Source organism: Pocillopora verrucosa, chromosome 8 (genome assembly GCF_036669915.1).
Source record: "Pocillopora verrucosa isolate sample1 chromosome 8, ASM3666991v2, whole genome shotgun sequence".
In the NCBI taxonomy this organism is placed as follows: Eukaryota; Metazoa; Cnidaria; class Anthozoa; order Scleractinia; family Pocilloporidae; genus Pocillopora; species Pocillopora verrucosa.
The window spans coordinates 6,317,786-6,343,074 of record NC_089319.1 but is presented as its reverse complement, the minus strand read 5'-3'; the positions used below and the strand labels follow the sequence as shown (position 1 = coordinate 6,343,074).

The following is a 25,289-nucleotide window of genomic DNA, read 5'->3' as shown; positions in this document are numbered from 1 at the left end:
AGTTACAAGCACGATAGTGGTGAAGGAGTAGTTCCTTAGTTTTCGACTCTTCCGTTACTATCGCGTGCGTTTACCACCGCCCTTCGATTTACCAACAGGTCACGTACGTACGTAGCTTGGGTTGGGAAACTTCTTACCAAAAGAACCTCGAAGCGTGCGAAACGTCCACCAAAATTCTTAGATCACACACAACAGTGACCAATCAAATCAGAGCCTGATGTAGTTTTTTTTCGCTAATGGGCGACACGCGGATCATAGTTACATTTTTTTTGCCTTTGATCTTGGTTACCTGCGCAAATATCTAATCTTTCGCAAATCTTGCCAGTCGTCAATAACAGAAGTGGAGACTTCAGTCTTCTTTTTGCTTTGAGAAGAAACTGGCCGTGGTGGGTTTGTGTCACTGTATTTCTTTAATTTCGTTTTTCCAATTGAACCTCCATGTATATCTGGAAGAGAAGTCGAAGTACTTTCATACTGATCCAGTGAAGAGAATGTTCCGCTCCTTCTTTTGGCTCCTTCAGAAAGCAAGGGAAGCCAGGGCGATAGCAACTTCTGCCTTCCGCTTTTTTCATTCATATCTTGCGTTCGCGCTCCGAGAGATAATTCTCTGTTCAAGTCTGTGTCACTTTTCCATCGACTGACATTCGTTTCTGGCGGAATCAAACTTCTAGAGGACAAAGGTCGTTGACTCGAAAGGGTCCCAGAGTTTCTTGTCGCCTGTCGTTTTAAAAGAATCTCCTTTTTCTTGAGGAATAATCTCGCTTCTGAATTCTTCTCTTTCTCTAGCAGTCGAGCCCGTTTCTTTAACGCCTCTAAGTCGAGAGCATTCTTCACAAGTAAAGATTTTGTGATGTTCTTTGACAGAAGGATAGCAGCTTCTTCGTCGTAGCTATTTGTGCTCATAGTCTTTGAGTTGTTGGTATAATTTGCTTGTAAAAAAATATCTCTATCACTCTTGTCGTCTCTACTTGGAATTGTCTAAAGATAAATAACCCATCGAGGACCTTTCATAATGTTTTTGTCAATATACGGAAGCGACGGATTGGCAATAAAAACAAAGTGACGTGAAAAGAATTCCATGGCGTGACGTCATGTCAGCACGTGGGTGTTATCATTCCATTTCAATGATCACGATCTAAGTGTCTAACTTATAAACCGATTTGAAACAAAGTGGCGAAGTTGGCATACTTGAAAAGATCATTCACGTTTTGAAAACACCCTTCCTTAAAATTGAGCGTCATTGTCCATCTTTGAACACATAAACTTTTTGGTAGGCGGGAGAAATATTTGTCCACGAGGGAGGATTTAGGTCGATCAAATATTTTCTTGGGTATGTTGCTGACGACCTTTATTATTTGAAGTGAATCAAAACAGATTGAAATCAAGTCATTTTAATGGTAATCCACGTACAACAGAACTATCTACCTGCCCATAATAACAGAGAAGAAAGCAATCCCTGTTATTATCCAACATATAACTAGACGTAACAAGATTCTCGCAAAACCATCCTTTTAAAAGTTAATTAAACATTATTACCGAATAACAAGTTTTGCAATTTCTACAGGAATCGTGTGATTCAGAAACCATACCATGACTAGAGTGGAAAAAACATCTTGCCCGAGTGAACAAGAAAGAATTTCTCGCTATGCTCGTGGCCGACCGATATAAACGTGAAATTAGGTAACAGTGATAAAATACCGAGGGGGTGGAAAAATAAACATATACAGAAAACCGCACAAAAATAAATCTTTTACTCTAGGGAACATAAACAGGAACAAACAAACACAACCTACACTTCTTCAATGTCACGTTCATCTGAACACACTGGGTATTTCATGGGTCATTAAAGACCACTTAAGATCACTTAGGGGTACGCCGTTTTCACAAAAAACAAATGCGGGTAAAACTTTGTTTTACTGTCTATTATATTAAATAGGAGTAATTCAATTCATTTGTTGCATATATAGCTTTTCAATGTTTGAACTACCCAGCTTTAATAACAATGTTCTGCTAATAATATTACTGCTAATTTCTCTAGGGTCACGTACTGTAATAATTGAAGACAAACATTATGGCTTTTCTGGGCCTCAGTCGTTGGGGGGGGGGGGGGGGGAAGGATTTTAACAAGGGATCAAAGGCTTGGAGGACGATAATCAAAGCCACCTGTACCCTGTTTATCTTAGATACATTGAAATAAAACGGAAGAAGTATTTGCCGTAAGGAAACGCGACGGCAAATTCAGGTCGGCAACTAATCTCACTGTGACCTTAGAGAGCACATTAGGATAGCTTTATCACCCAACAAGGAAGCGAATTGGTCAAGAAGTCATCAATTAGAAAGAAACCTGTCTCCAGCTATTAACTGTAGACTTTTAGACTATCAATCTAATATCTTAAATCTCAAAATTCGTTCTCTTAATCTCTGTGATTTTCTAAGCTCGCTCTGGAAAGAGCAAGTGCTCAGTCTAACTAACTCACTAAAAAAATCGATGATCCTTAAATCAAATTGGAGAAGCAACATCGTTATATCTGGCGGCAAACGTGTGCCCCCATATAGCGCGCAAAGGGGTATTTTTAAGGAAAAAAAAGCTGATGTAAAGTAGACTCTCATTGACCCGGCTCCTTCGTCTCTCATTTCACTAGATTTATCTCTTAATCATAAAAATTACAATTTCCTCGATTGTGATTGGTTTAAAAAACTCTTATTTTCCACTAATTCACTTGCCAAGTTGTTATCGGAAAGTTTGCCATCGGACAGTTTAGTAAGCCAATCACATTCAAAGTTGTAGTTTAAATCCACCGATCTCAACCTTGGTTGTTAGTCATTTAATGTAAATTTACCCTTTCTTTCATAACTTGGCATTCTTCTTTTTCTGGGAAATTGGAATTTTTATGATTATTTGCTAGTAAGACTTCCTGTATCACTCGTATGATTACAAACCGAATCGAACCCCACTCAGTTCCATCAAAATTACCTAAAAAGTATTTGACATCGTAATGGCGCCAAAACCGTGATTAGATAAAGACAAGAGAAAATAATGGGACATGGTTTTCCCTTCATACAAAACATCAAAGCAATTATCTATTTATAGTATGTTACAATCTCATTGAAGTCTAATACAGCAGTGAAAGAAAGAATATGAGGAAACTGTTTGCACTAAAATTATCGCAATAAGTATTACATGTAAAGTTTCATTTTTGCGTGTGAGACAAAAACAAGTATTTCATTGATGGAGTCCTCAACGTACGTATATCTTCCAAAAATCATCTTTGGAAACATTGCCTTTAAAATCGTCGCATTCGAATCTCTTAAGATCTTGTGAAAGCAGCCAATGATATTTGTGCCAGACGAGAACCACCTGACGATACAGCCGCTTTTCATAGTCTTGAGTGCGGTCACCCCATTTGTTTGTGAACGTATTGGTAGAGTTACCCCCCCACTCTTTGCAGACTTGTGACATAGCTGAGTTATCATCTTCCATCCTCACAAACGAGCCACAAGCATCCGGTCGCGCATCCGTCTGACCGCTAAAGTACTGGACAACAGCTTCACCGGTACTGTTAGTGGTCGTGGTCACGTGGAACGTACGTCCCTGTTGTTTACTACAGAAGAATCGCAGCTGAGTAAAGGACACATTCGACCTGAGTTCTTTCATGGCGCTTCTGTTGAGAACAATGTTTCCTTCATTGTAGAGGCTAACTTCATCGTAGGACCCCTTGAGGGAGGGTCGAATAGGTAAGGCGCCCTTAACGATGTTGGAAATGAGAAGCCACCCACCTGAAAACCAAAGAGATATTGTCTATTATCCTGTTGGTTTTATTCAATTGTTCATCTTTTTCTGTATTTCTATCTCATTTTTTGTATTTTCTGTTTTTAACGAAAAATGACAAAGATGAAATTTCTTTTTCAAATTCAATAGAAATAGCCGTATTTAAGATCAAAATTGGTCTATGAAACAATTTGTTTCACTTTGGCGAAATATCGGGCTATTTTGTTCCCTCGATTCTGTAAGCCCATGACACAATTGCGAAAAAAAATTTTATCCATGAAGAGAAGGAAAAAGAAATTTAGCTTTACTCAAACTAATCACAAGTTATTTTCTCCTTGATAGCAAACCTCCATCAGTTGTCATGTCACAGTAGACTTTGAATGGCTTTCCATTCTTTGCAGGGTCGATCCAGTATTCCCCGTCTCCTTTGGAGTCTCCCATGTCCCGGATGTTCTTGCATGAAAGAGCAGGATAACGATAAATCCAGCCTATTCCTTTAGTTACGTAAAAAATAAACAAACAAAACAAGAAAAATAACACATAATCATATGATCTTTTTAGCCTTACTACGACAAAATAATAACAGTTTCAGTTCCAATGATTTCAATCCCCCATAAGATATGTCGCTAAAACCACAAATGTTTACTTGCTGGAGATCCGAAAATTTAAAATTTTTTGAAATACCATGAAAAATTAGAGCATTTTTGAAGGAAATAAGCACTTCCCAAATGAGTTTTGAGTGAAAATAGCGCCGAGAAGAAAAATTTTTGCATCAGTTGGCATCACGGGTATAAGGCAAAAATATGCGCTAATTCGCTATCATTAAAAAAACCAAAGAAGGAAAAAGTTCGGCATTTCTCATCTTTCCTTCTTTACTTTCCAATTGTTTTCAAGCAATACGAATAATGGTTAACAATTCGAGCCAGGGAGCAAGCTTACTCTTAATTGTGCGGGTCTTTCATAGCCATCGACAGATTTTACCTTACAGCTGCTTTTCGCTCAGTGTTTTTTTAAAATATTTTAAATTTTTAGAAATACATTCACTTGAAAAATGAGAGCATTTTGGAATGAAATAAGCACTTGCTAAATGTGATTCGAATGAAAACAGCGTTGGCATCACGGGTCTGAGGCAAATATATGCATTAATTCGCTATGATTAAAAACATGAAAGAAGGAAAAAGTGCAGTTTTTCTTGTCTTTTCTTCTTTACTTTGCTGAGCAATACGAATAATGGTTGACAATTCTAGCTAGGAACAAGCCTACTCTTAATTGTGCGCGTCTTTCATAGCCATCGATAGATTCTTTACCTTACAGCTGCTTTTTGCTCATTGTTTTGTTTTTTATGTTTTTTGCCTGAGGACTGAATCCTTAATTAGCGCAATACCAAAACTGCCAAATTAATGGTCGGTAAACTGAGGTACTTCTAAACTTAAAACCACACTTTTATTTCTTACAGCGGTAAAGTTTTCTTGATTACAATGGTCCGACCTTTTCAATTTAAAAAAGTAAAACAAATCTTACCGTTTTTATTTTCACATTTTTTTCCCGTCCACGGTATTTTGCACAAACATGAGAACAGGTGTCCCTTTTTGTTTTTGTCATACACACAGGAGCCACCATTAAGACAGCTGGTCAACAAACATCCCTGAAAAAATTAAAACTTTGGGATGAGCACAAATATCCTGTCAAAAATAAAACAAAAAACAGAAGACGCATGCATCTCCCACTGACAAAAAGTAAGTTCCAAAGGCAGTACAATTACAAAAAGTTTCTACAGAATAAGTACTTCTCCTCAAGCTATCGCTAAAAAAACTCCTAAGAAATCAAATATAATAAATTTGATAAAAAAATTACAATGCGACTGGCTTTAGAATACACTTATAACTCTTGTAGGTGTCGTTTGATTGCTATTTTACAATTATTATTTAAAATTATTATTTTATAATTTTACAACTGATCAAGGCACTACATTTCACTGAAGAAACATTTTTGATAACCAACTACTTCTTGATAGTAGCAGGTAAGTCAAGTTGTGACATAGTTTGTAAAACATGTTTCGACAGAAACTTCTGTCATCTTCCGTTAATTAATGGACAAGGCGTTGGAAGTTGAATTTATATTAAGTAGAAAAATGCTAATTATGATAAATGTTGACAACAAGAATAGAGGCAAAGCATGAAAGTGTGAGGATTAAAAGGATAGTTTAAGATTTACATGGTGTAATTGTTGATTCAAAGAGAGTTGTTCTCTTTGGATCTGAATAGCCTCTTTTATCTTGAATTAAAAACCGGTAGAGGCGTGATCCAAAACGTGGAAGCTATCTGTTGAACACAAAGCGCGACAATGTTCAGAATCTTGCAGATGTTTGAAAATGTGGGAGGCCCTGTCACTGGCTAAGTGCTCTCTAATTATAACACGCCTGGAAAGATGCGTTGTTTAGTGTTTTAGTTCTTTTAGATGCGTTGTTTTAGTGTGAAAGACCCTGGCCCTAAAAGGCTCCATAACCGTGTGGTCTATAAGTTTGTATGTGCTGGCTGTAATGCCTATTTCATCGGCGAAACAATATTTACCTTTAACATCAGAGAGAAAGTGACTCCTTCTTGGTCAAGGAAATGATCATTGTTTTCGTCGATAACTCCGTGCATGTTCAATTCACAAGTTTCTTTGCCGTTCATCTTGGTTGATATTTGGAAGTTTGTTGAAGTGCACCATGAATATCTCAAGCAAAACTGGCTGCACGACTTCAAACTGACAGAATCGACTTGTTTTATACGATGACCTATGAGGCGCTTATTTTCTCGTGTTGTGAAATATGCGGAGTGAGAAAATCCTGTCACGACAACAAAGGCTTCGAGTAGAATGAAAAACGACACCTGTATGCCGTTCATAGTTTCTACATGAGCTGAATTCGTAAATGCAAGCAAGAAAACAAGCGTGTTCCCCAACGAGTCTCAACGATAAACCCAAACAACCTAGCCCTGACAACACCTTTAGTCAGGTCTTACAGTTCTGTCAAAAACACATTACGTATAGCGAAACCTTTCAAGCAAGAAACAATTACGACATTTTAATTTAGGAGAATTATAATAGCAGGTGTAGATGGAGGCAAAGTAAGTGTGTTTTGTCTGGATCACTGGGGAGACCTTATCGTCACATCTTATCAACAATTAGAATCGTGAAATTATGATGGTTTTAAAACTGTTCAGTTTTCCCGCAATTCAAAAACTCTATATACAGCAAGTCTTTAAAGTTTTCTTTTAAGCCGGACGGGTTTTGTGTTCAAACGCAGGCTCAATTTGGTCTCAGGGTCCATTTAATACCATTTTTTTAGAGAATGATCTCAGAAAGCACTCTGGGTAGAGTCCACTTCATACAAGGTGTCATACTTTCCCTCAGATGGTCTTCTTGTATGAGCACTTCATTTGCACTGTTGTAAGTGTTATAGAGCTAAACTTTCTAATGCTTTATGTTATGTTAGGGGTACGCCGTTTTCACAAAAAACAAATGTGGATAAAACTTTGTTTTACTGTCTATAAAATAGGAGTAAATGAAAGATTTACAGCTCATCAGTCTCGTTAGCTTTTCTTGTATTAAAATCCTTTGTGATCAATTCATTTGTTGCATATATAGCTTTTCAATGTTTGAATTACCCAGCTTTAAAAACAACAATTTTCTATTTATAATGCTTATAATATACTAATTTCTCTGAGGTCACGTACTGTAATGATTGAATAAAAGTATCATGGGTTTTTTGGGCCTCAGTAGACCTCAGTCTTTGGGGACCAATCTCGTACCCAGATCCCACCGTGTAACTGTAACTACAACCGTAAAAGATCTGGATACGAGACTAAGACCAACCATTTTTATCGCCTGAGGGGGGAGGGGAGGATTTTAACAGGGGATCACCAACAAAGGCTCGGAGGACGACATTCAAAGCCACCTGTACCCCGTTTATAGTAAATACATCGAAATAAACTGGATGAGTATTTGCTGCAAAGAAACGCGACGCATGGTGTTCGCCAGCAAACTCAGAACGGCAACTGAGAAACTATGAATATGATATGAATGGCGCTATGTTGGAGAAAACAAGTTACGAACGTGATCTCAGTGTCTGGGTTTTTTAACTGGCCTAACATGGAATCGCCGAGTCTCAGAGCAATGCTCGCGCGCGAACAAGATGCTTGGGTTTGTTAAAAGAAACGCGCGTCATATGCAAAGTACTATTGTAAGAAGATTAATCGATTTAATCATCGTTAGACCGCATCTGGGCTATGCTACACAAGGTTGGGCGCCACAATCTATTTATTTTATCTCAAATCTAGAAAAGATATAAAGACAGGCTACAAAATATATCTTGAAACTACCATTCTCGTGCCATCAGAGTTATGAACAACGGCTAAAAACCTTTTCCTTACTATCTATCAGCTACTGGCATGAGTGCTTAGATATGTTACTGTTCTTTAAGATTACCCATACTGGTGGATATAGACCCTACGAGTGTTCCTATTGCTCTTTCTACAAGACAAACACGATCGTCTGCCAATACAGCTGTTACCAAATACTCTGTACCTAAATGCAAGACTTCAACCTTTTAACGGTCATTTATTGTACGAACTATAAGAATCTGGAACACACTGTCAGACGAGCTTAACCTAAGTTTGAACAATGTAAATGACTTCAAACGTGCTTTGATGTGTTATTATTTAACTGCACTCCAAGAGATCTTTGACATTGACAATCCCAGGACATATAAAAAAACATTACCAAAATGTAATTCATGTCGCAGCCTGAAAACAACACCAACTCTATGCTGTTCTCAATTATTAGTTACTGATGTAATCTTTTTACTATTTTAATACTCCTGGGACCACAGTAATTGGCTATCGCTGTTATGGTTGACTGCCCCTTATTGTTATTGTTATTTACCCATGTTCTACATTATATGAATTTTTGGCAAAGCTAATAAACGGGGGAAACTTTAAAAACTCAGTGAGGTTAACGCAAATTCTTATGACTAACAGAGCAGCCAAAAGAACCAAAACCAACGTAACCACATCTATCAATCAGAGCAAAGGCCAACATCAACATTAACCAATGAGAACTCGAAGTAAAAGCAGGTAACCTGTAGGAGGCGCGGGAAAACGCTAGTTACCTAGTTGGGGTTAGTTTTAGTTTTGCATTTGATTGGTTGAGATGGGGGCGCCAGTTTTCTGGACCAATCACAGAGCGAAGTAAAGTAAAACCAAAGCAATACTCAATTGAACACTGCTCTACAGCGATGTTAAGTAAGATTAAATACTTTGAAACAAGACTTCTGAATACAGATAATACGCCCAAAATTTCTAACGTACAAAAACTTTCCAGAAATCACCAGCAGATACTGCATTTGCATAATCGTCGCAGTCAAATCGACCATGTTGTGGCTGAATATTCCAGTGATAGGCATACCAGACAATCACAGTATGATCGTACAATCTGTTGTCATTGCGAGGAGCAACGCTCCATTTACTAACGTTGCGCTTTGAAGAGTCGGACCCCCACTCTTGGCAGACCTTGGCTAATTTTGAGTTGTCGTCTTCCATTCTGACAAAAGATTCACACGAGTATGGTTGCGCATCTGTCTGACCGCTGAAGTACTGGACCACAGCTTCTCCGATGCTATTAGCGGCTGTGGTCACGTGGAACGTACGCTTCGATCGTTTGCTGCAATGGAATCTCAGCTGAGTAAAATTCAAGTATGTTCTGAGCTCATTCATGGCCGTTTTTGCCAGAAACATGTTGTTCCTGTGATATTGGCTGATAGCATGGTACGACCACTCAACCAACAGCGGAACGGACCGACTTGAGTTGGCCATCACAAGGTTGGAAACGAGAAGCCAGCCTCCTGAAACAGCAAAGGAATACAACTTAGCTTTTCAAAAGAATGTGTACGCCTCCGGTCTTGCAAAATTGATATATATTTTTATCGAGCAAGGATATGCTTAGATGTAGACTGGAGAAATAAAATAAGATTTTTTTTCCGATCGATTCGCTAACTGCACAAAGGTATTTGAGAGGTAGTTGAGAGGCAAACGGAAGCCGGCACATTTCTTTCCCCTGGCGCTTGCTACACATCGTTAGTCTGAGAACTATGTTGTTTGGTTTAAGATGCTCAAACAATAGTATTCCAATTAATCGTTGATGTCAAAGCACGCCAGAGGAAGGGTTTATTTCATATCTCTGACCCGTTCAACACGGGCTAAAAAGTGCCCCACAATACATCTGTCGCTCACCTCCATCAGTTGTCATGTCGCAATAGACCTTCAAAGGGCTTCCTTTGTTCTCAGGGTCGATCCAGTATTCCCCGTCTCCTCTGGAGTCTCCAGCGTCCCGGACGTGCTTGCAGGAATTCGCAGGCCTATTTAACTCCCAACCTATTCCTTGAGTGTTAAAAACACGCCTCAATCAAGTTGGTATGGAAGATACACCTCGAGGTGAGAAAGTTTTGCTATCCAACAGCGATAGTAACGGTAGTAAGTTGTAATGTTATCCTGACTTTTTTGCGTTGCATTTAAGACTATGAAAGACTAAAATTCACGCTCTCTATCCATGCAGGTCCTTCAGTGACTTGACTGAGCCGGCGCGCATGTTTCCTTTCACATCAGTGGGCTCAGTGTATGTAATGGTATAAGGGACTAGGTGCATAGCACAGTTAGTAATGGTAATAGCACTGAGTGTAGTCCAATTCGGTCTGTCATCATACGAATAATACTCAAAATCGGACGACCGCGCAGCAGGAGTCCGATTTGTTTATCACAAATATGATCACAGACCGAATTAGAAGACACAAAGTTAACTCTAAAAAATCGTAATTTCCGAGAGACGAAGAATAGCCAAGTTATGAAAGAAATGACAAATTTGCATTAAGAGACTGACGAAAAAAGAATTCTCCATTTTAAAGAAAGCTCCAATTTCTGAGTCTGTACACAGTTTCTATGGTGATTGAAACCAAGGTTATGATTGGTTGATTTAATCTACAACTTTTGAATGTGATTGGCTTATTAAATTGTCCGTTAACAAGCGTAATATCAAAACTGCCAAATTAATGGTCGGTAAAGAGGTACTTCTAAATTTAAAACCACACTTTTATCACTTATAGCGGTAAAGTCGTCTTGATTACAATGGCCCGACCTTTTCCACTTAAAGAAGTAAAACAAATTAATCTTACCGTTTTTATTTTCACATTTTTTTCCCGTCCACGGTATTTTGCACGAACATGAGAAAAATAAAAGAAGGAAAAAGTGCGGCATTTTGGAAGGAAATAAGCACTTGCCAATGTGATTCGAATGAAAACAGCGTTGGCATCACGGGTCTGAGGCAAATATATGCATTTTTTCGCTATGATTAAAAACATGAAAGAAGGAAAAAGTGTAGCATTTCTCGTCTTTTCTTCTTTACTTTGCTGAGCAATACGAATAATGGTTGACAATTCTAGCTGGGAACAAGCCTACTCTCAATTGTGCGCGTCTTTCATAGCCATCGATAGATTTTACCTTACAGCTGCTTTTCGCTCATTGAGGACTGAATCTTTAATTAGCGCAATACCAAAACTGCCAAATTAATGGTCGGTAACCTGAGTTACTTCTAAACTTAAAACCACATTTTTATCACTAACAGCGTTAAAGTTTTCCTGATCACAATGGTCCGACCTTTTCAACTTAAAGAAGTAAAACAAATCTTACCGTTTTTATTTTCACATTTTTTTCCCGTCCACGGTATTTTGCACGAACATGAGAACAGGTTTTCCTTTTTGTCAAACACACAGAAGCCACCATTAAGACAGCCGGTCAACAAACATCCCTGAAAAAATGGAAACTTTGGGATGAGCGCAAATATCTTGTCAAAAGTAAAGCAAAAACGGAAGACGCATGCATCTCCCACTGACAAAAAGTAAGTTCCAAAGGCAGCACAATTACAAAAAGTTTCTATATAATAAGTACTGCTCCTCAAGCTAAAAAAAACCTCCTAAAAAATCAAATATAACAAATTTGATGAAAAAAAATTACAAGCGCGACTGGCCTTAAAATACACTTATAACTCTTGTAGGTTTCGTTTGAATGGTATGTCAAGGAGTTAAATTATCTTTTCCCAATATTTTTCTGGCTCAAAGTAAGCCCAAGCAACTGATACATGGATTATTAATTTTATAACTGACCAAGGTACCACATTTCACTGAGGAAAGATTTTTATAACCAATTACTACTTTTAAAATTTGAAGAAAACGACAAAACTTTTAAGTTTGTAAAACATGTTTCGACAGAAACGTCTGTCATCTTCAGTTAATTAATGGACAAGGCGTTGAAAGTTGAATTCTAATAAGTAGAAAAAAGCTAATTATGATAAATGTTGACAACAAGAATGAAAGAAAGTGTGAGGATTAAAAGGATAGTTTTAGATTTACAAGGTGTAATTGTTGATTCAAAGAGGGTTGTTCTCTTTGAATATGAATAGCCTCTTTTATCTTGAGTTAAAAACCGGGAGAGGCGTGATCCAAAACGTGGAAGCTATCTGTTGAACACAAAGCACAACAATGTTCAGAATCTTGCAGATGTTTGAAAATGTAGGAGGCCCTGTCACTGGCTATTGTACTCTCTAATTATAACACGCTTGGAAAGATGCGTTGTTTTAGTGTGAAAGACCTTGGCCCTGAAAGGCTCCGTTCACGTGTGATCTATAAGTTTGTATGTGCTGGCTGTAATGCCTATTTCATCGACGAAACAATATTTACCTTTAACATCAGAGAGAAAGTTACTCCTTCTTGATCATGGAAATGATCATTGTTTTCGTCGATAACTCCGTGCATGTTCAATTCACAAGTTTCTTTGCCGTTCATCTTGGTTGATATTTGGAAGTTTGTTGAAGTGCACCATGGATGTCTCAAGCAAAACTGGCTGCACGACTTCAAACTGATAGAATCGACTTGTTTAATACGATGACCTATGAGGCGCTTATTTTCTCGTGTTGTGAAATATGCGGAGTGAGAAAATCCTGTCACGACAACAAAGGCTTCGAGTAGAATAAAAAACGACACCTGTATGCCGTACATAGTTTCTACATGAGCTGAATTCGTAAATGCAAGCAAGAAAACAAGCGTTCACAAACGATTCTTGACCGTTTCCTAATAAACCCAAACAACCTAGCTTTGACAACACCTAAAGTTCTGTCAAAAACATAAAACGTATTGCGAAACCCCGCAAGCAAGAAACAATTGCGACACTTTTTGGAGAATTATAATAGCAGGTGTCGCTGGAGGCGAAGTAAGTGTGTTTTGTTAGGATCATTACTTATCTTCACATCTTATCAATAGTGAATTAGTATCGTGAAATTAGGAAGGTTTTAAAACTGTGCAGAATTCTTACAATTCAAAAACTTAGCAAGTCCTTAAAGTTTCCATTTAAGCTGGACGGGTTTTGTGTTCAAACGCAAGCTCAATTTGATCTCAGTGTCCATTTAATACGATTTTTACAGAAGATGATCTCAGAAAGCACTTTGGGTAGAGTCCACTTCACACAAGGTGTCATACTTTCCCTCTTGTATGGGCACTTTATTTGCACTGCTGTAAATGTTACAATGCTAAAAGTTATAATGCTTTATGTTATATTAGAAAGGTATTACTTAGGTAATACAAGACATGTGAAATCAACTCAGAGATGATTATTTGCCTGACGATCAGCCGGACTACGAGATTAATATTCAGTGACTTGGTAACCTGGCGTTGAGGAACTGAAACAGGGTAACCTTTAAAAACTCAGTGAGGTTAAAGTAAATTCTTATGACTAACAGAGCAGCCAAAAAAACCAAAACCAACGTAATCACAACTATCAATCAGAACAAAGGCCAACATTATCATTAACCGATGAGAACTCGAAGTAAAAGCAGGCAACCTGCTGGACGCGCGCGAAAACGCGAGTTACCTAGTTGAGGTTGGTTTTAGTTTTGTATTTGATTGGTTGAGATGGAGGCGCCAGTTTTCTGGACCAATCACAGAGCGAAGTAAAGTAAAACCAAAGCAGCACTCAATTGAACACTGCTCTACAGCGATGTTAAGTAAGATTAAATACTTTGAAACAAGACTTCTGAATAATAATAATACTTCTAATATACCCAAAATTTCTAACGTACAAAAACTTTCCAGAAATCACCGGCAGATACTGTATGTGCAAAATCGTCGCAGTCAAATCGTCGTTGTGGTGGCCGAATATTCCAGTGATAGGTCCACCAGACGATCACAGTATGATCGTACAATCTGTTGTCATTGCGATTAGATGAGCTCCATTTACCAACGTAGCGCTTTCTAGAGTCCCCAGACCCCCACTGTCGGCAGACCTTGGCTAATTTTGAGTTGTCGTCTTCCATTCTGACAAAAGATTCACACGAGTTTGGTCGCGCATCTGTCTGACCGCTAAAGTACTGGACCACAGCTTCTCCGATGCTATTGGTGGCTGTGGTCACGTGGAACGTACGCTTCGATCGTTTGCTGCAATGGAATCTCAGCTGAGTAAAATTCAAGTATGTTCTGAGCTCATTCATGGCCGTTTTTGCCAGAAACATGTTGTTCCTGTGATATTGGCTGATAGCATGGTACGACCACTCAACCAACAGCGGAACGGACCGACTTGAGTTGGCCATCACAAGGTTGGAAACGAGAAGCCAGCCTCCTGAAACAGCAAAGAAATACAACTTAGCTTATCAAAAGAACGTGTACGCCTCCAGTCTTGAACAATTGAGATATATTTTAATCAAGCGAAGATATGCTCAGTTTGTGAAAAAATTCGAATAAGTTTGTAGTATGTAAATGTTTGAAGATGGCATCGGTGGGGAAAAAGACGCTAGATTTGCTATACGTTGGGCAAGTGCTGGGTATTCTCGACCCCGCTGCCTTTAATCGGATATCTTTTATGCTCATAGCTAGTAAGGAAAAGAGTTTTGAAAAAGCATGTGAGGAAAACAACTTTTATGATTAGATGTAAACCGGAAAAATTAAGTACGATTTTTTTTTTCGATTCGCTTACTGCACAGAGGTATTTGAGAGGTATTTAAGAGGCGAGCGGAAGCCGGTACATTTCTTTTCCCTGGCGCTTACTACATATCGTTAGTCTGAGGACCATGTCGTTTTGTTTAAGATGCTCAAACAATAGAATTCCAATTAATCGTTGATGTCAAGGCACGCCAAAAGAGGGGTTTATTTCATATCTCTCCCCCGTTCAACACGAGCTAAAAAGTGCCTCAAAATACATCTGTCGCTCACCTCCATCAGTTGTTATGTCGCAATAGACCTTCAAAGGGCTTCCTTTGTTCTCAGGGTCGATCCAGTATTCCCCGTCTCCTCTGGAGTCTCCAGCGTCCCGGATGTGTTTGCAGGAATTAGCAGGCCTATTTGACTCCCAACCTATTCCTCGAGTGTTAAAAAAAAAAAAGGCCTCAAGCAAGTTAGTATGGAAGATACACCTCGAGTTGAGAAAGCTTTGCCATCCGACAGCGATAGTAACGGTAGTAAGTTGTAATGTTATCCTGAATTTTTTGCGTTGCATTTAGGACTATGAAAGACTAAAATTCACGCTCTCTATCCATGCAGTTCCTTCAGTGACTTGATTGAGCCGGCGCGCATGTTTCCCAGCGCACTTTCACATCAGCAGGCTCAGTGTATGTAATGGTATAAGGGACTAGGTGCATAGCACAGTTAGTAATGGTAATAGGATTGAGTGTAGTCCAATACGGTGTGTAGTCATATGAGTGATACTCAAAATCGGACGACCGCGCAGCGTTAACGGGTATGATTACGGACCGAATTGGAAGACACAAAATTAATTATAAAAAAATTATAAATTTTGAGAAAAGAAGAGTAGCTAAGTTATGAAAGAAAAGGAAAATTTACATTGAGAGACCGAAAAAAGAAAAAATTATCCAATTTGAAGAAAGCCTCAATTTCGGAATCTGGACACTGTTTCTATAGTGATTGAAACCAAAGTTGTGATTGGTTTCTTTAAACTAAAACTTTTGAATGTGATTGGCTTATTGAACTTTCTGTTAACAAACTTTATGATAACAACTTGGCAAGTAAATAAGTGGAAAATAGGAGTTTTTTTAACCAATCACAATCGAGGAAATTTTTATGATTACAACAGTTATTACACTGCTTAAATGGTGTGAATTATTTTTAACCCAAAATCCTCGAAAGGCGATACTTAAAACTTTACCATATGACTGCATTGAAAAACATGAACAGCACCGAGATTATAAATTCAATACCTATTGAATCTGTTCCCACTCTTATCCTCTTTCAAGCGCTTTAATAAGACAGTCTAACGCTTAAACATTTTCTGACACCTTAATCGTGGTCGTTTAATTAAGGCGAAAGGGACAGCTACAAAACACTAATTCCACCTAATTGTTATAAATAGAATTCCACATTTTACAAAAATTGTCATTTTCATATCAGTAGTTTAAAATGAGTCTCGATGGAGTGATGGCTTTTACGGCTAACGGCTAAAAATTTGGCCGTTTTAGGCTAACGTTTAAATTCTGTCCATTCTAACTTAATGCAAAATTTTGAAAATCAACTTTTTTTTAATAATTAACGATTCGATTTTGTCAAGTTTACGCTTAACGATTAAGATCCTCACTCAGTAAAGCACCACAATACGTAAATACTTGATTAACTTAAACACTTTTGGCTGAGATATTCGCGGTCAGATTTTGGCACGTCAGAGGACTGCCAAAACAACGACGGCTATTCTGGAAACGGGTATTTCAGTAAACAAACAATAAAATTTCCTTTACCAAATGTCCTTCCTTGCTTTTCTTCAGTCTGCGGTTCTTTGCACGAACATGCATATGAGTTTTCGCAATAAATACATGAGCCACCATTGAGACACCCAGTCCGCAAACAACCCTGAAAATTAAAAAAGTTTGAGACAAAGAATTTTACAACGCTGATCTGCGGCTGTGACTCTTTTAAAGTGCTTATCTCTTCTCTCCAAACCAATCCCAGTTTTAAAAGCACACATCAATGAAGTCACATTTTTCCTGCTATTTTAACGTCCTTTTCCACATGACGCATTTAAAAGAACAGGCTTTTAACAAGCTGAAGAGTAAAAAGTAATTTTGACACTTTACCTTCAAAAGCAAAGAAAAAGTGGCTCCTTGTTGCTTCCGAAGATTTCGTGTGTTCATATCGATGGCGCCGTGCCTATTCAGTTCACAGGTTCCCATGCCCTCTTGCGACGTTGGCATTTTGTAATTTGTTGAAGTGCACCAGGCCGTTTTCATACATAACCGGTTGCATGAGACTATATCAGGAGACTCGAGCTGTTCAATGATTTTGTCTTCAAGCCACAAGTTTTCTTTTACCATAAAATAAGAAGAAAAAGAGATTGGACTATTTCCGATGGCGGTGCAAACCGAAACGTTTACTTTTTCTTGAAGCAAGATGAAAAGGCAAACAATTTTGGAATTCATCGCCGAATTAGTGGCAGCCAATTTTTAAGAAAATGGATTTATTTAGGCCGACAGGTCCTCTTTGCTGGAAATGCGATTTTCGTGTTTCCAATGGCAGCTGTTTTGATGATTTGTCCGTCGTCAGTAATTTATGTATGAGTAATTTTTTGGTGAAGGTGAGATCTTTTTTCTAAGGAATAAACTCAGTTTGATTTTCTTACTTATTTATAAGTGCTGTTAATCCGCAAATCCTCTTTGTTTTTGAAAGTGAAAGCTTACTTGTCCTTTAATCAACACTCCAAGACTTATTGGTTGTTTATAAGCTTTAATTGTACTAATTTCTCACTCAAAGCTCCGAACCCCACAATTTTAACAAGTAGTCTCTCTTAACAAAATCTAATTTACAAGTGTAGCAAATCTTGTTTCTTCCTTTCTTGGACTCTAAACCAAACGAAATTTTTGTCTCAGAGTGGTATTTCACAGCAACAATTCTAACCAATAATCGTGAGTCAATGATGAATTTCTCGTGGCATTATTGTGTAATGGCCCATTGAAGCTAAGGAGCTTTCAAAGTTTTATTTTACTTTACCTTCAGTTTGTCTCAAGTCCGTTTATGTAAATGCAACTTACTGACAAGGTTCCATGCGATTAGTGTCCATTCCACCCTCTGACGCACGAGGCGAGTTTGAGTAAAGTTATGCTCCTCCTGGAAGCATATCGCAGTACCGTCAAAGTCGATCAAAATGGTGGGTGGGAAGCGGGGTATTACAAAGAAAATTTGGTTTTACCGACTGGGTTTATTATGTAAATTAGCCACCGTACTGAGAGTTTCTAAAGCTGACGGATCGTTATCACAACATTTACATTCTGGACGTCAATTCAAGGTTTGGTGCTGGTTGAAAATGGGTACACTTGAAAAGAGAGACGGTAACAGTAAAGAGACCGTGTGAATTTCATCGTTAAACTATCCTTTCCTTTCTGTCATTCACATCGTCCTTCATTAGCCCCGCTATCACTTATCTAGCGGCTGGTAATTCGATAAGACTTTGCTTTTGTCAGATTAAAATTCTGCAAGTTTTAATAAAATTCACCTGGAAGAAGCAGATGAGATCAAAAGCAAAAGTCGGATTGAAGTCTTTAAAACACAAAACTTTCACGCCGTGAATGTTCATTCACTTAGTTTGAGTGACAAAAGTGAGCAATTAAGCAAGTGAGCCTGTTGTAACGACAAGTCAGCGGTAGCAAACTCAGGTTTCGCTTTCCATAATATTTGCACAAAGTAAGCTCACTATATCTTCACTGTATCGGCAGACATCTGTTAAGAGAGGGTGAAACAAAGTGATGGCGGCTGAAGAGAACTGGCAGACGAAACTATCAACTATTGTAAAGAAAACCGCGTTTATATTTAACAACGAGTTACTCAGCGATGTAAAATTTGTTATTTCACTCTCGAATGGCGGAAGTGAAAGTAAGAAGGCGATCCCAGCTCACAAGTTTGTGCTCGCCATTAATAGTCCTGTGTTCTTCGCCATGTTCTATGGTCGTATGGCGGAGACTAAAGACTCTATTGAACTGCCTTACTGTGAGTACGAGAGTCTGTTGGAGTTATTTCGTTTCTTGTACAGCGACAAAGTAAATTTAAGTGGAAATAACGTGATGCAAGTGTTGTACTTAGCGAACAAGTACATAGTACCCTCACTCGCTAAGAAATGTACAGAATATCTTCGAGACAACCTGAAAGCATCGAATGTGTTTTTAATTCTGCCGCACGCACAGATATTTGAAGATAAAGATCTGAAAGATCGATGCTGGAAAGTGATTGAAGAGCAGACAGAAGAAGCTGTGACGTGAGACGAATTTGTTGCAGTTGAGCGATCTGTTGTTGAATCTGTTGTAAAGAGAGAAGTGTTGAATGTGAGGGAAGTGGAACTGTTCAAAGCTGTTGATCGTTGGGCCATAAAAGAATGTGAAAGGCAAGGGATGACCTCCGATGGAAGGACAAAGAGACGAATTCTTGGAGAAGATATTGTTAACGGAATACGGTTTCCGTTGATGGAAGAGAAAGATTTTGCATCTGTCGTATTTGACTCTCATCTCTTGAATCATGAAGAATTCTGCAACTTGATAAAACACTACAACAATTTTTTGAATAATCCTTTACCGTTCGTACAAGCCTGTAGAGGTATTTTCTCTAAGCAACGATGTCAGAGGTTTAAGACGTTTCTCTCAGGCTGGATTTATAATTACAACGGCCCAGACTGTATCCTTCTCACCGTCAACAAACCTATTATTTTACACGGTGTTCAACATTTTGGCTCCGAACGCGAAGAGTATACAGTTAAGACAGACATTATTGATCCCCTTGACAACAATTTGCATGTGAGTCGAGGAGGAAATTATGTCTCAAAGAAAAGCGATACTAGTACTTATTACGGCTTTGATGTGTTGTTCGATCGTCCAATTATTTTGAAGGCAAATAAAGAGTATAAGATAAAGTCTATCATCAAGGGCCCTACGTCATGGTATGGCAAAGATGGGCAAACATCAGTTAAGTGCCAGGGAGTGCGATTTACATTTCGTTGTTCGGCAGAAAACTCTAATGGAGCCGATATAGAAAGAGGACAGTTTCCTGAAATTTTGTTTTCAGTTCTCAGGTAAAAATTCTGATAACGTTACCCGATCCGTTCCCGTTGACGTAAAGCCCAGCCTATCTCTCTTAGGTAAATTAATGTTGGATCAATCTTCAAGGATGACCAGGTATACACATCTGAATCCTATAACAAACAGTGACGGATGAAAACTACACGTGAAAAAGCAAAGTGTGACCTATCAAAGTTGACTCAGAACATTTGTTAGATGGGATTTTAATGAGTCAGTTAGACATACTATGTGCGATTAAATATTTTGTATGATTTTTTTTTGCTTGCTCGTAAATGTAAAGGGTCGATCTGAAAATTTTAAGGAAAAAAATAGAAATCAGTTAGCTGTAAGGCTCAAAAGGAATTTCAAAGAAAAAACTCAACAGTAAGGTTTTAAACTATTAAATATGGATTACATTAACCAAGGATACTCTAACTAACAAGTAACAAAACTAACAAGCTCTTTCAATTTCTAGTACATTTTCCGGCCGTAAAAATACCATTTTTTTCGGTTAAAAAGTTATCCTGACGCGGTCCGGATCCTACAAAGGAGTCTTAAGCACTGTCGACACACATCAAGAGGAGCAAAATATGTTGATGCTCTAGAAAGAGAGATGATTATGAACTTGATGGTAAAGTTCTACTTCTGTTATTTAGACTGTAAAACAAAACAGCGGCAGCCACCCTACTCCTGGTCTCCATCAACTCCAGATCGTGCGCCCATTCCACACTACCCCACCGGCTTATCTGCAGTAAAGAAAAAAAACACAGTTTGTAATAACCGAGTGCACACTTCAATTCCAAAACCATACCAAAGAAAAACAAAATCGAGGGCAAGGGTGATGCTTTCCTACACTTTTACAAGGATTTCTCTCCGCTTGCGCCAGACGCTCGGTTTGAAGAAACTAAGGGCGCAAGGGCGCACAATGAGATTAAGAAATAAGTAAATATGTTTGCCTTGCATGACAGGCGAAACATAAGGATTTTTTGGGGAAGAAACGTTCGCATTCCCAATCCTTCGTCCCCTCCTCCGCCCCCGCTTGTCTTCCCTACCATGAGTCAAATTTGTAGGAGAAAAATGTAGCTGCAAAAATCATGGATTACCGTTTGCCCCAGCGCTCCTGTTTAAATGCAGCGCCCTTTCATCAGAATATTATAGAATTGTAGTAAGTTGTTTCTTTTGAGTCACATTACCAAACAGTGCATTCCTTCACATTTCACTACCCTGCACCTTATTATAGTCTAAAGCATAACTAATTGTTCCCACCAAATGTACACTACTTTCTTGTAGTTTAATGAGTAAATATGATTGATTTAAGTAACACGAGTGAGTAGTCCATTCCAGCAATCAATGACGAATAATGGTGAAACAACAGACCTGAAATTCTAGCTCTAGTCTGGACAAATGAACAGCTTTTTCCACCGTGAGGTGATTTTCGATGAGTGCCATCGTAAGAATAAATGACTTCAATGTTTCCACAGCAAACTCGAGGCCTGTCGAATAAAGAGAACAAGTTTTAGAAATAATATTCAACATCGTGCACTAGAGATTTCCCGCTACATTTCACACTGATTTCTCAAAATGATGCTTTTAGTGAGTATGAAAACTATTAATCGACCTCTGAAGATGTCTGGATGACCACGAGTTTAACAGTTACATGTGATTTTATTGGAACATGAAATTTGATCGTTCAGGTGCGAGTAGTCCTGAAAAGGACTGTTGTCGGGGTACCGGGTCACTTCGCCGACCACCAGCTCGTCAACACAATTAATCCATTCGCGACACCTTTGGTCACCTCGCCGACACAATTAGTTTTCTCGCGACAACTTTGGTCACCTCGCTGACACAATTAGTTTTCTCGCAACACCTTTGGTCAACTCGTCGACGGTCGCCTTTGGTCAACTCGCCGACATACCAGTCTCTTCGCAGACATCCTTGGTCACTTCGCTGACATACTTACCGGTTAGGGACCAGCTGTCAAGTGGTGTCAGATGAGCCTTTAGTCGTTCCTCAGCATCGTCTGGTATGGTCGCCGCCAGCAGACCATGACTTGGTTCAACAGGTACTGAATACCTCCAAAGGTAATAACAAATTAATACCTAAATTAGCATGCATTTACCAGTTATTATCAATTCGTTGATCTAAAGATACAAAGTAATTGATATGACCATGTAGTATGAGCATCTGAATAAGTGTAGTCTTGAAAGCCTCTGTTATCATTAAGAAGGAGTGATTCTAGAACCACCTGAGCAGAAGACATCCTAAGAGTCAAGAAAAGATTTATTGGTCCAATCAAATGGATTAAAAAACTTTGTAGTTCACTCAACTCCAATGATACCCTCCCCTCAGGTTGTCAAAACATCAGTCACTGTAAAAAAATTATCCTTTCAGAACTACTCTGCAGTAAAACAATGCCATATTTTGCAAATTAACAGAGATTTTCCCATAGGACAGTTTGTAATGACCAATGCTCATGATAACGAAGTTATTAATAACAGCAAAATTTGTTTTACTTGTTGTTAAACCATTCCATGATAGGTATCCATTCCTTTCTTTGTAGATCCACTAACTCTTCAGGTTCATCCGCAAAAAAGCTGCAGAGTTTAGAAAGAATCACATGATTAATCCTTTAGACTCCAACATCAGTATGCATATTCTCCATACTCTTCTCAATACTGTTGTCCTATAGTTTTGAAAAGAGAATTTGTTTCACAATCAAGAGCTTCTTTAATTTGTGATCATTTCCTTTATTCTAACCTGTGATCTTCAAATGTGATTCTGAGGTGATATTGTAAGGAGAAATTAGATGCCAGTCACTCTAAAAATTAGTGATTGTGAAATGATAGCCAACAATGATAATGTACCATAGTACTATTTCCTTCTTAGATAAATAACTACTGATTCAGACTAAACAATTGTGCAACTGTTATATTAATGTTATATGAAGACCACAATAACTTCTTTAAAAGTATTAGTAAACAAAAATTGCAGAGATTCTTATGGCATACCAAATACTGTCCGAGCTCAAAAATTCTAAAATGTGTGAAATTTGCTGATCATGATTTCTTGTCCGTGGATTGTCAATCACAGTGTTACTGAGAGAAGTCTATGGAAAGACAAAATGAGCTACACTAGAAAAAAGACAAGACAAACACTTTATTCACAGAAATCAATTATATTCAATAATACCGGTAATAATTCTATTTTGCAATATTTTTGATTGAATAAGAATGTTTTACCATTATTTAGATTGTAATGATACATTGTGAATCAGAGAGCTAAATAAACTTGTAGGCTTCCTGTACATTTTAAGTTGCAGGTAGCAGCAGGTAAATGAAGAATAAACAAAACAAAACAAAGAAATAAAGCAAAGATATATAAACAAAATAATATACACTATGAGGGAAAAGTTGGTTAAACTGTACCAATTATACAGTTGTAAATGTACAAGTGGATATTGTTTTGCAATGAGTCACAATTACCCAGAGGGTGACTCTCATTCTTATAGCCCCCAGCCTACCACCTTCCCTCTCCACCCACTCCAACCATAAATCAAATATGTCAGCTTGTTGAATGATTCTTGAGCTTGTATATTATGCTTGTCTTCCCTTTCGAGATGCCTCACTACAATTCTGGCTAATGACTTCCTTCTTGCTTAAATAGCGATAAATTATTATCACAACAAGGCTTCCTATCAGCCTAAACAACAACAACGAAATATTGCACAAAACAATAACAGCTGTTTAATTACCAGATGCATATTTGCTGGTTTGATGGTGTCAACCTGTGAATTCCACTCTACAGATACTGCCATGGCCAAAGGTTTACTGGGAACAACAAGAAGATTTCCAGCTGGTGTTTTCACCTTTTTGTTGTCCACTGTGATCTGATAACCACCTTAAGAGATATATGACTTATACATTTAGATTGATGGGTAATAAAAGTCAAGACATTAATGGCTGGCAGTAGAACATGTACTCAAAGCCAGACCAACGTTCTTTTGTAGTTTTCTCAATTGTTAAATAGTGTTTTGTCAGCTGAAACAATATCTAACAAAATGAAATATGTAAAAAAATTCCACATTAAGTTTAAGACTTGGTATTTTTTCATGATGTTATGCATCATTTGTGTAGGAGAGTCTTTTGGGGAACAAGATCCTGACTGACAAACACTATGGCTTCAGTCAATAAAAAAGAACACAGCTGAAGATGCAGTGGAAACATGACACAAAAATGCAGCTAAAAGAAGAAATATAATATATTTATTTAGATACTATATGTTGAAAATTAAAAAATTACTCAAAAATATTTTTTTACCTGCTGAATTCAGTTAACCTTGTAAGAAAAATATGAAAATGTTACCTTCAACTTCCTCGATACCTGCTTTATTATAAAACCGTTTTCTCTCTGAAAATTACCCAGCAAACATAATGTTAATGCATGAATCACTAAGTCCAGGATAAGTACCAAAAAAACTAATTCCTAAGGAATGGGGTACAGTGAGCCAGTGAAGAGCGCTTTCAAAACAACTAAAAGCATCCTCCCTTGATTCAAGTCTAGGAAATTTAGCAACATTTTCGGATGCAAGTGCATATGCTTTAGTTATCGAAAACCTGTGAAATCTAGTGGCTTGCTTGGACGCGTTGGGAAAAACAATACTTTGTCACTTGGGACACAATCGTGTTTCTCAGAAGGTTTTGGGACTACTTCATCTGCGTATTGATATATAAATAATACAACCACCAAAACCGACTGTTAAACCAGCCGCATACGATTGTGCGCGCTCACCTCGAAAAGAAGACAGGTTTCTTTTGACTGCTATGGCGCATATCGTCAAATTACATCGTTGGTATGTAGAAAACTGGTTGTCTAGCAAGAACGTTTGTCTGATCATAGGAAGGACTCCGAATCTGAAAATCCCAGGCATAATTATGGTATTTGGATCCGAAGAAATCACACACTGGATATACCGACATCTTCGTCCGCCATCTTGTTCTGGCTAGGTAACCAAGCCTATATTTTGCCCAGACCTCTTCCGTACTTCGCGGGAAACGTGCGCGAAAAATATGGAGCCGCGAATAATCCACATTCAGATAACCCACGACTGATCAATATGGTAAGATATCTGCTGGGGGGTAATAATAGAGACAGCAGAAAAGAGGTAAAATTAAACGAGGCCGAGCGCAAAGTCTATCTTTTGAAAATGAGTTTTATTTGCGCAAAGGTACAATCTCATTTTCACATCAGAGGCGTCAGGAGCCCATTACTGGGGCTTCTGGAGGCGTGTAATACTCTCCTTGGAACAGCGGGAATGTTGTTGGGTACAATCTCATTTTCACATCAGAGGCGTCAGGAGCCCATTACTGGGGCTTCTAGAGGCGTGTAATACTCTCCTTGGAACAGCG

The 25,289-nt window shown here is 38.3% G+C and overlaps 4 protein-coding genes and 1 pseudogene across 4 annotated transcripts; 1 reads left to right on the top strand and 4 right to left on the bottom strand.

Moving 5' to 3' along the window:
- Positions 1-1,412: 1,412 nt before the first annotated feature.
- On the bottom strand, positions 1,413-6,755 carry LOC131769858 (uncharacterized). Its single transcript, XM_059085585.2, has 4 exons — positions 6,340-6,755; positions 5,291-5,414; positions 4,117-4,263; positions 1,413-3,777 (listed from the first exon to the last, which is right to left on the bottom strand). Exons 1-4 carry the CDS (start codon positions 6,655-6,657, stop codon positions 3,239-3,241), a joined length of 1,128 nt encoding a protein of 375 aa, XP_058941568.2. The 5' UTR covers positions 6,658-6,755; the 3' UTR covers positions 1,413-3,238.
- Positions 6,756-9,109: 2,354 nt separating this feature from the next.
- LOC131774321 (uncharacterized) lies at positions 9,110-12,930 on the bottom strand. The gene is made up of 4 exons (XM_066171338.1): positions 12,537-12,930; positions 11,491-11,608; positions 10,042-10,188; positions 9,110-9,653 (listed from the first exon to the last, which is right to left on the bottom strand). The coding sequence occupies exons 1-4, from the start codon at positions 12,852-12,854 to the stop codon at positions 9,112-9,114; spliced, it is 1,125 nt and encodes a 374-aa protein (XP_066027435.1). The 5' UTR covers positions 12,855-12,930; the 3' UTR covers positions 9,110-9,111.
- A 603-nt stretch (positions 12,931-13,533) lies between these two features.
- Positions 13,534-17,041, bottom strand: LOC131769853 (uncharacterized). The gene is made up of 4 exons (XM_059085581.2): positions 16,925-17,041; positions 16,589-16,700; positions 15,057-15,197; positions 13,534-14,466 (listed from the first exon to the last, which is right to left on the bottom strand). Exons 1-4 carry the CDS (start codon positions 17,039-17,041, stop codon positions 13,922-13,924), a joined length of 915 nt encoding a protein of 304 aa, XP_058941564.2. The 3' UTR covers positions 13,534-13,921.
- Positions 17,042-18,519: 1,478 nt separating this feature from the next.
- Positions 18,520-19,903, top strand: LOC131769784 (BTB/POZ domain-containing protein 6-like; annotated as a pseudogene).
- Positions 19,904-20,145: 242 nt separating this feature from the next.
- LOC131769785 (ATP synthase mitochondrial F1 complex assembly factor 2-like) lies at positions 20,146-24,873 on the bottom strand. Its single transcript, XM_059085506.2, has 8 exons — positions 24,673-24,873; positions 24,247-24,291; positions 23,637-23,782; positions 22,894-22,991; positions 22,399-22,479; positions 21,846-21,958; positions 21,263-21,378; positions 20,146-20,631 (listed from the first exon to the last, which is right to left on the bottom strand). Exons 1-8 carry the CDS (start codon positions 24,809-24,811, stop codon positions 20,503-20,505), a joined length of 867 nt encoding a protein of 288 aa, XP_058941489.2. The 5' UTR covers positions 24,812-24,873; the 3' UTR covers positions 20,146-20,502.
- Positions 24,874-25,289: the final 416 nt, after the last annotated feature.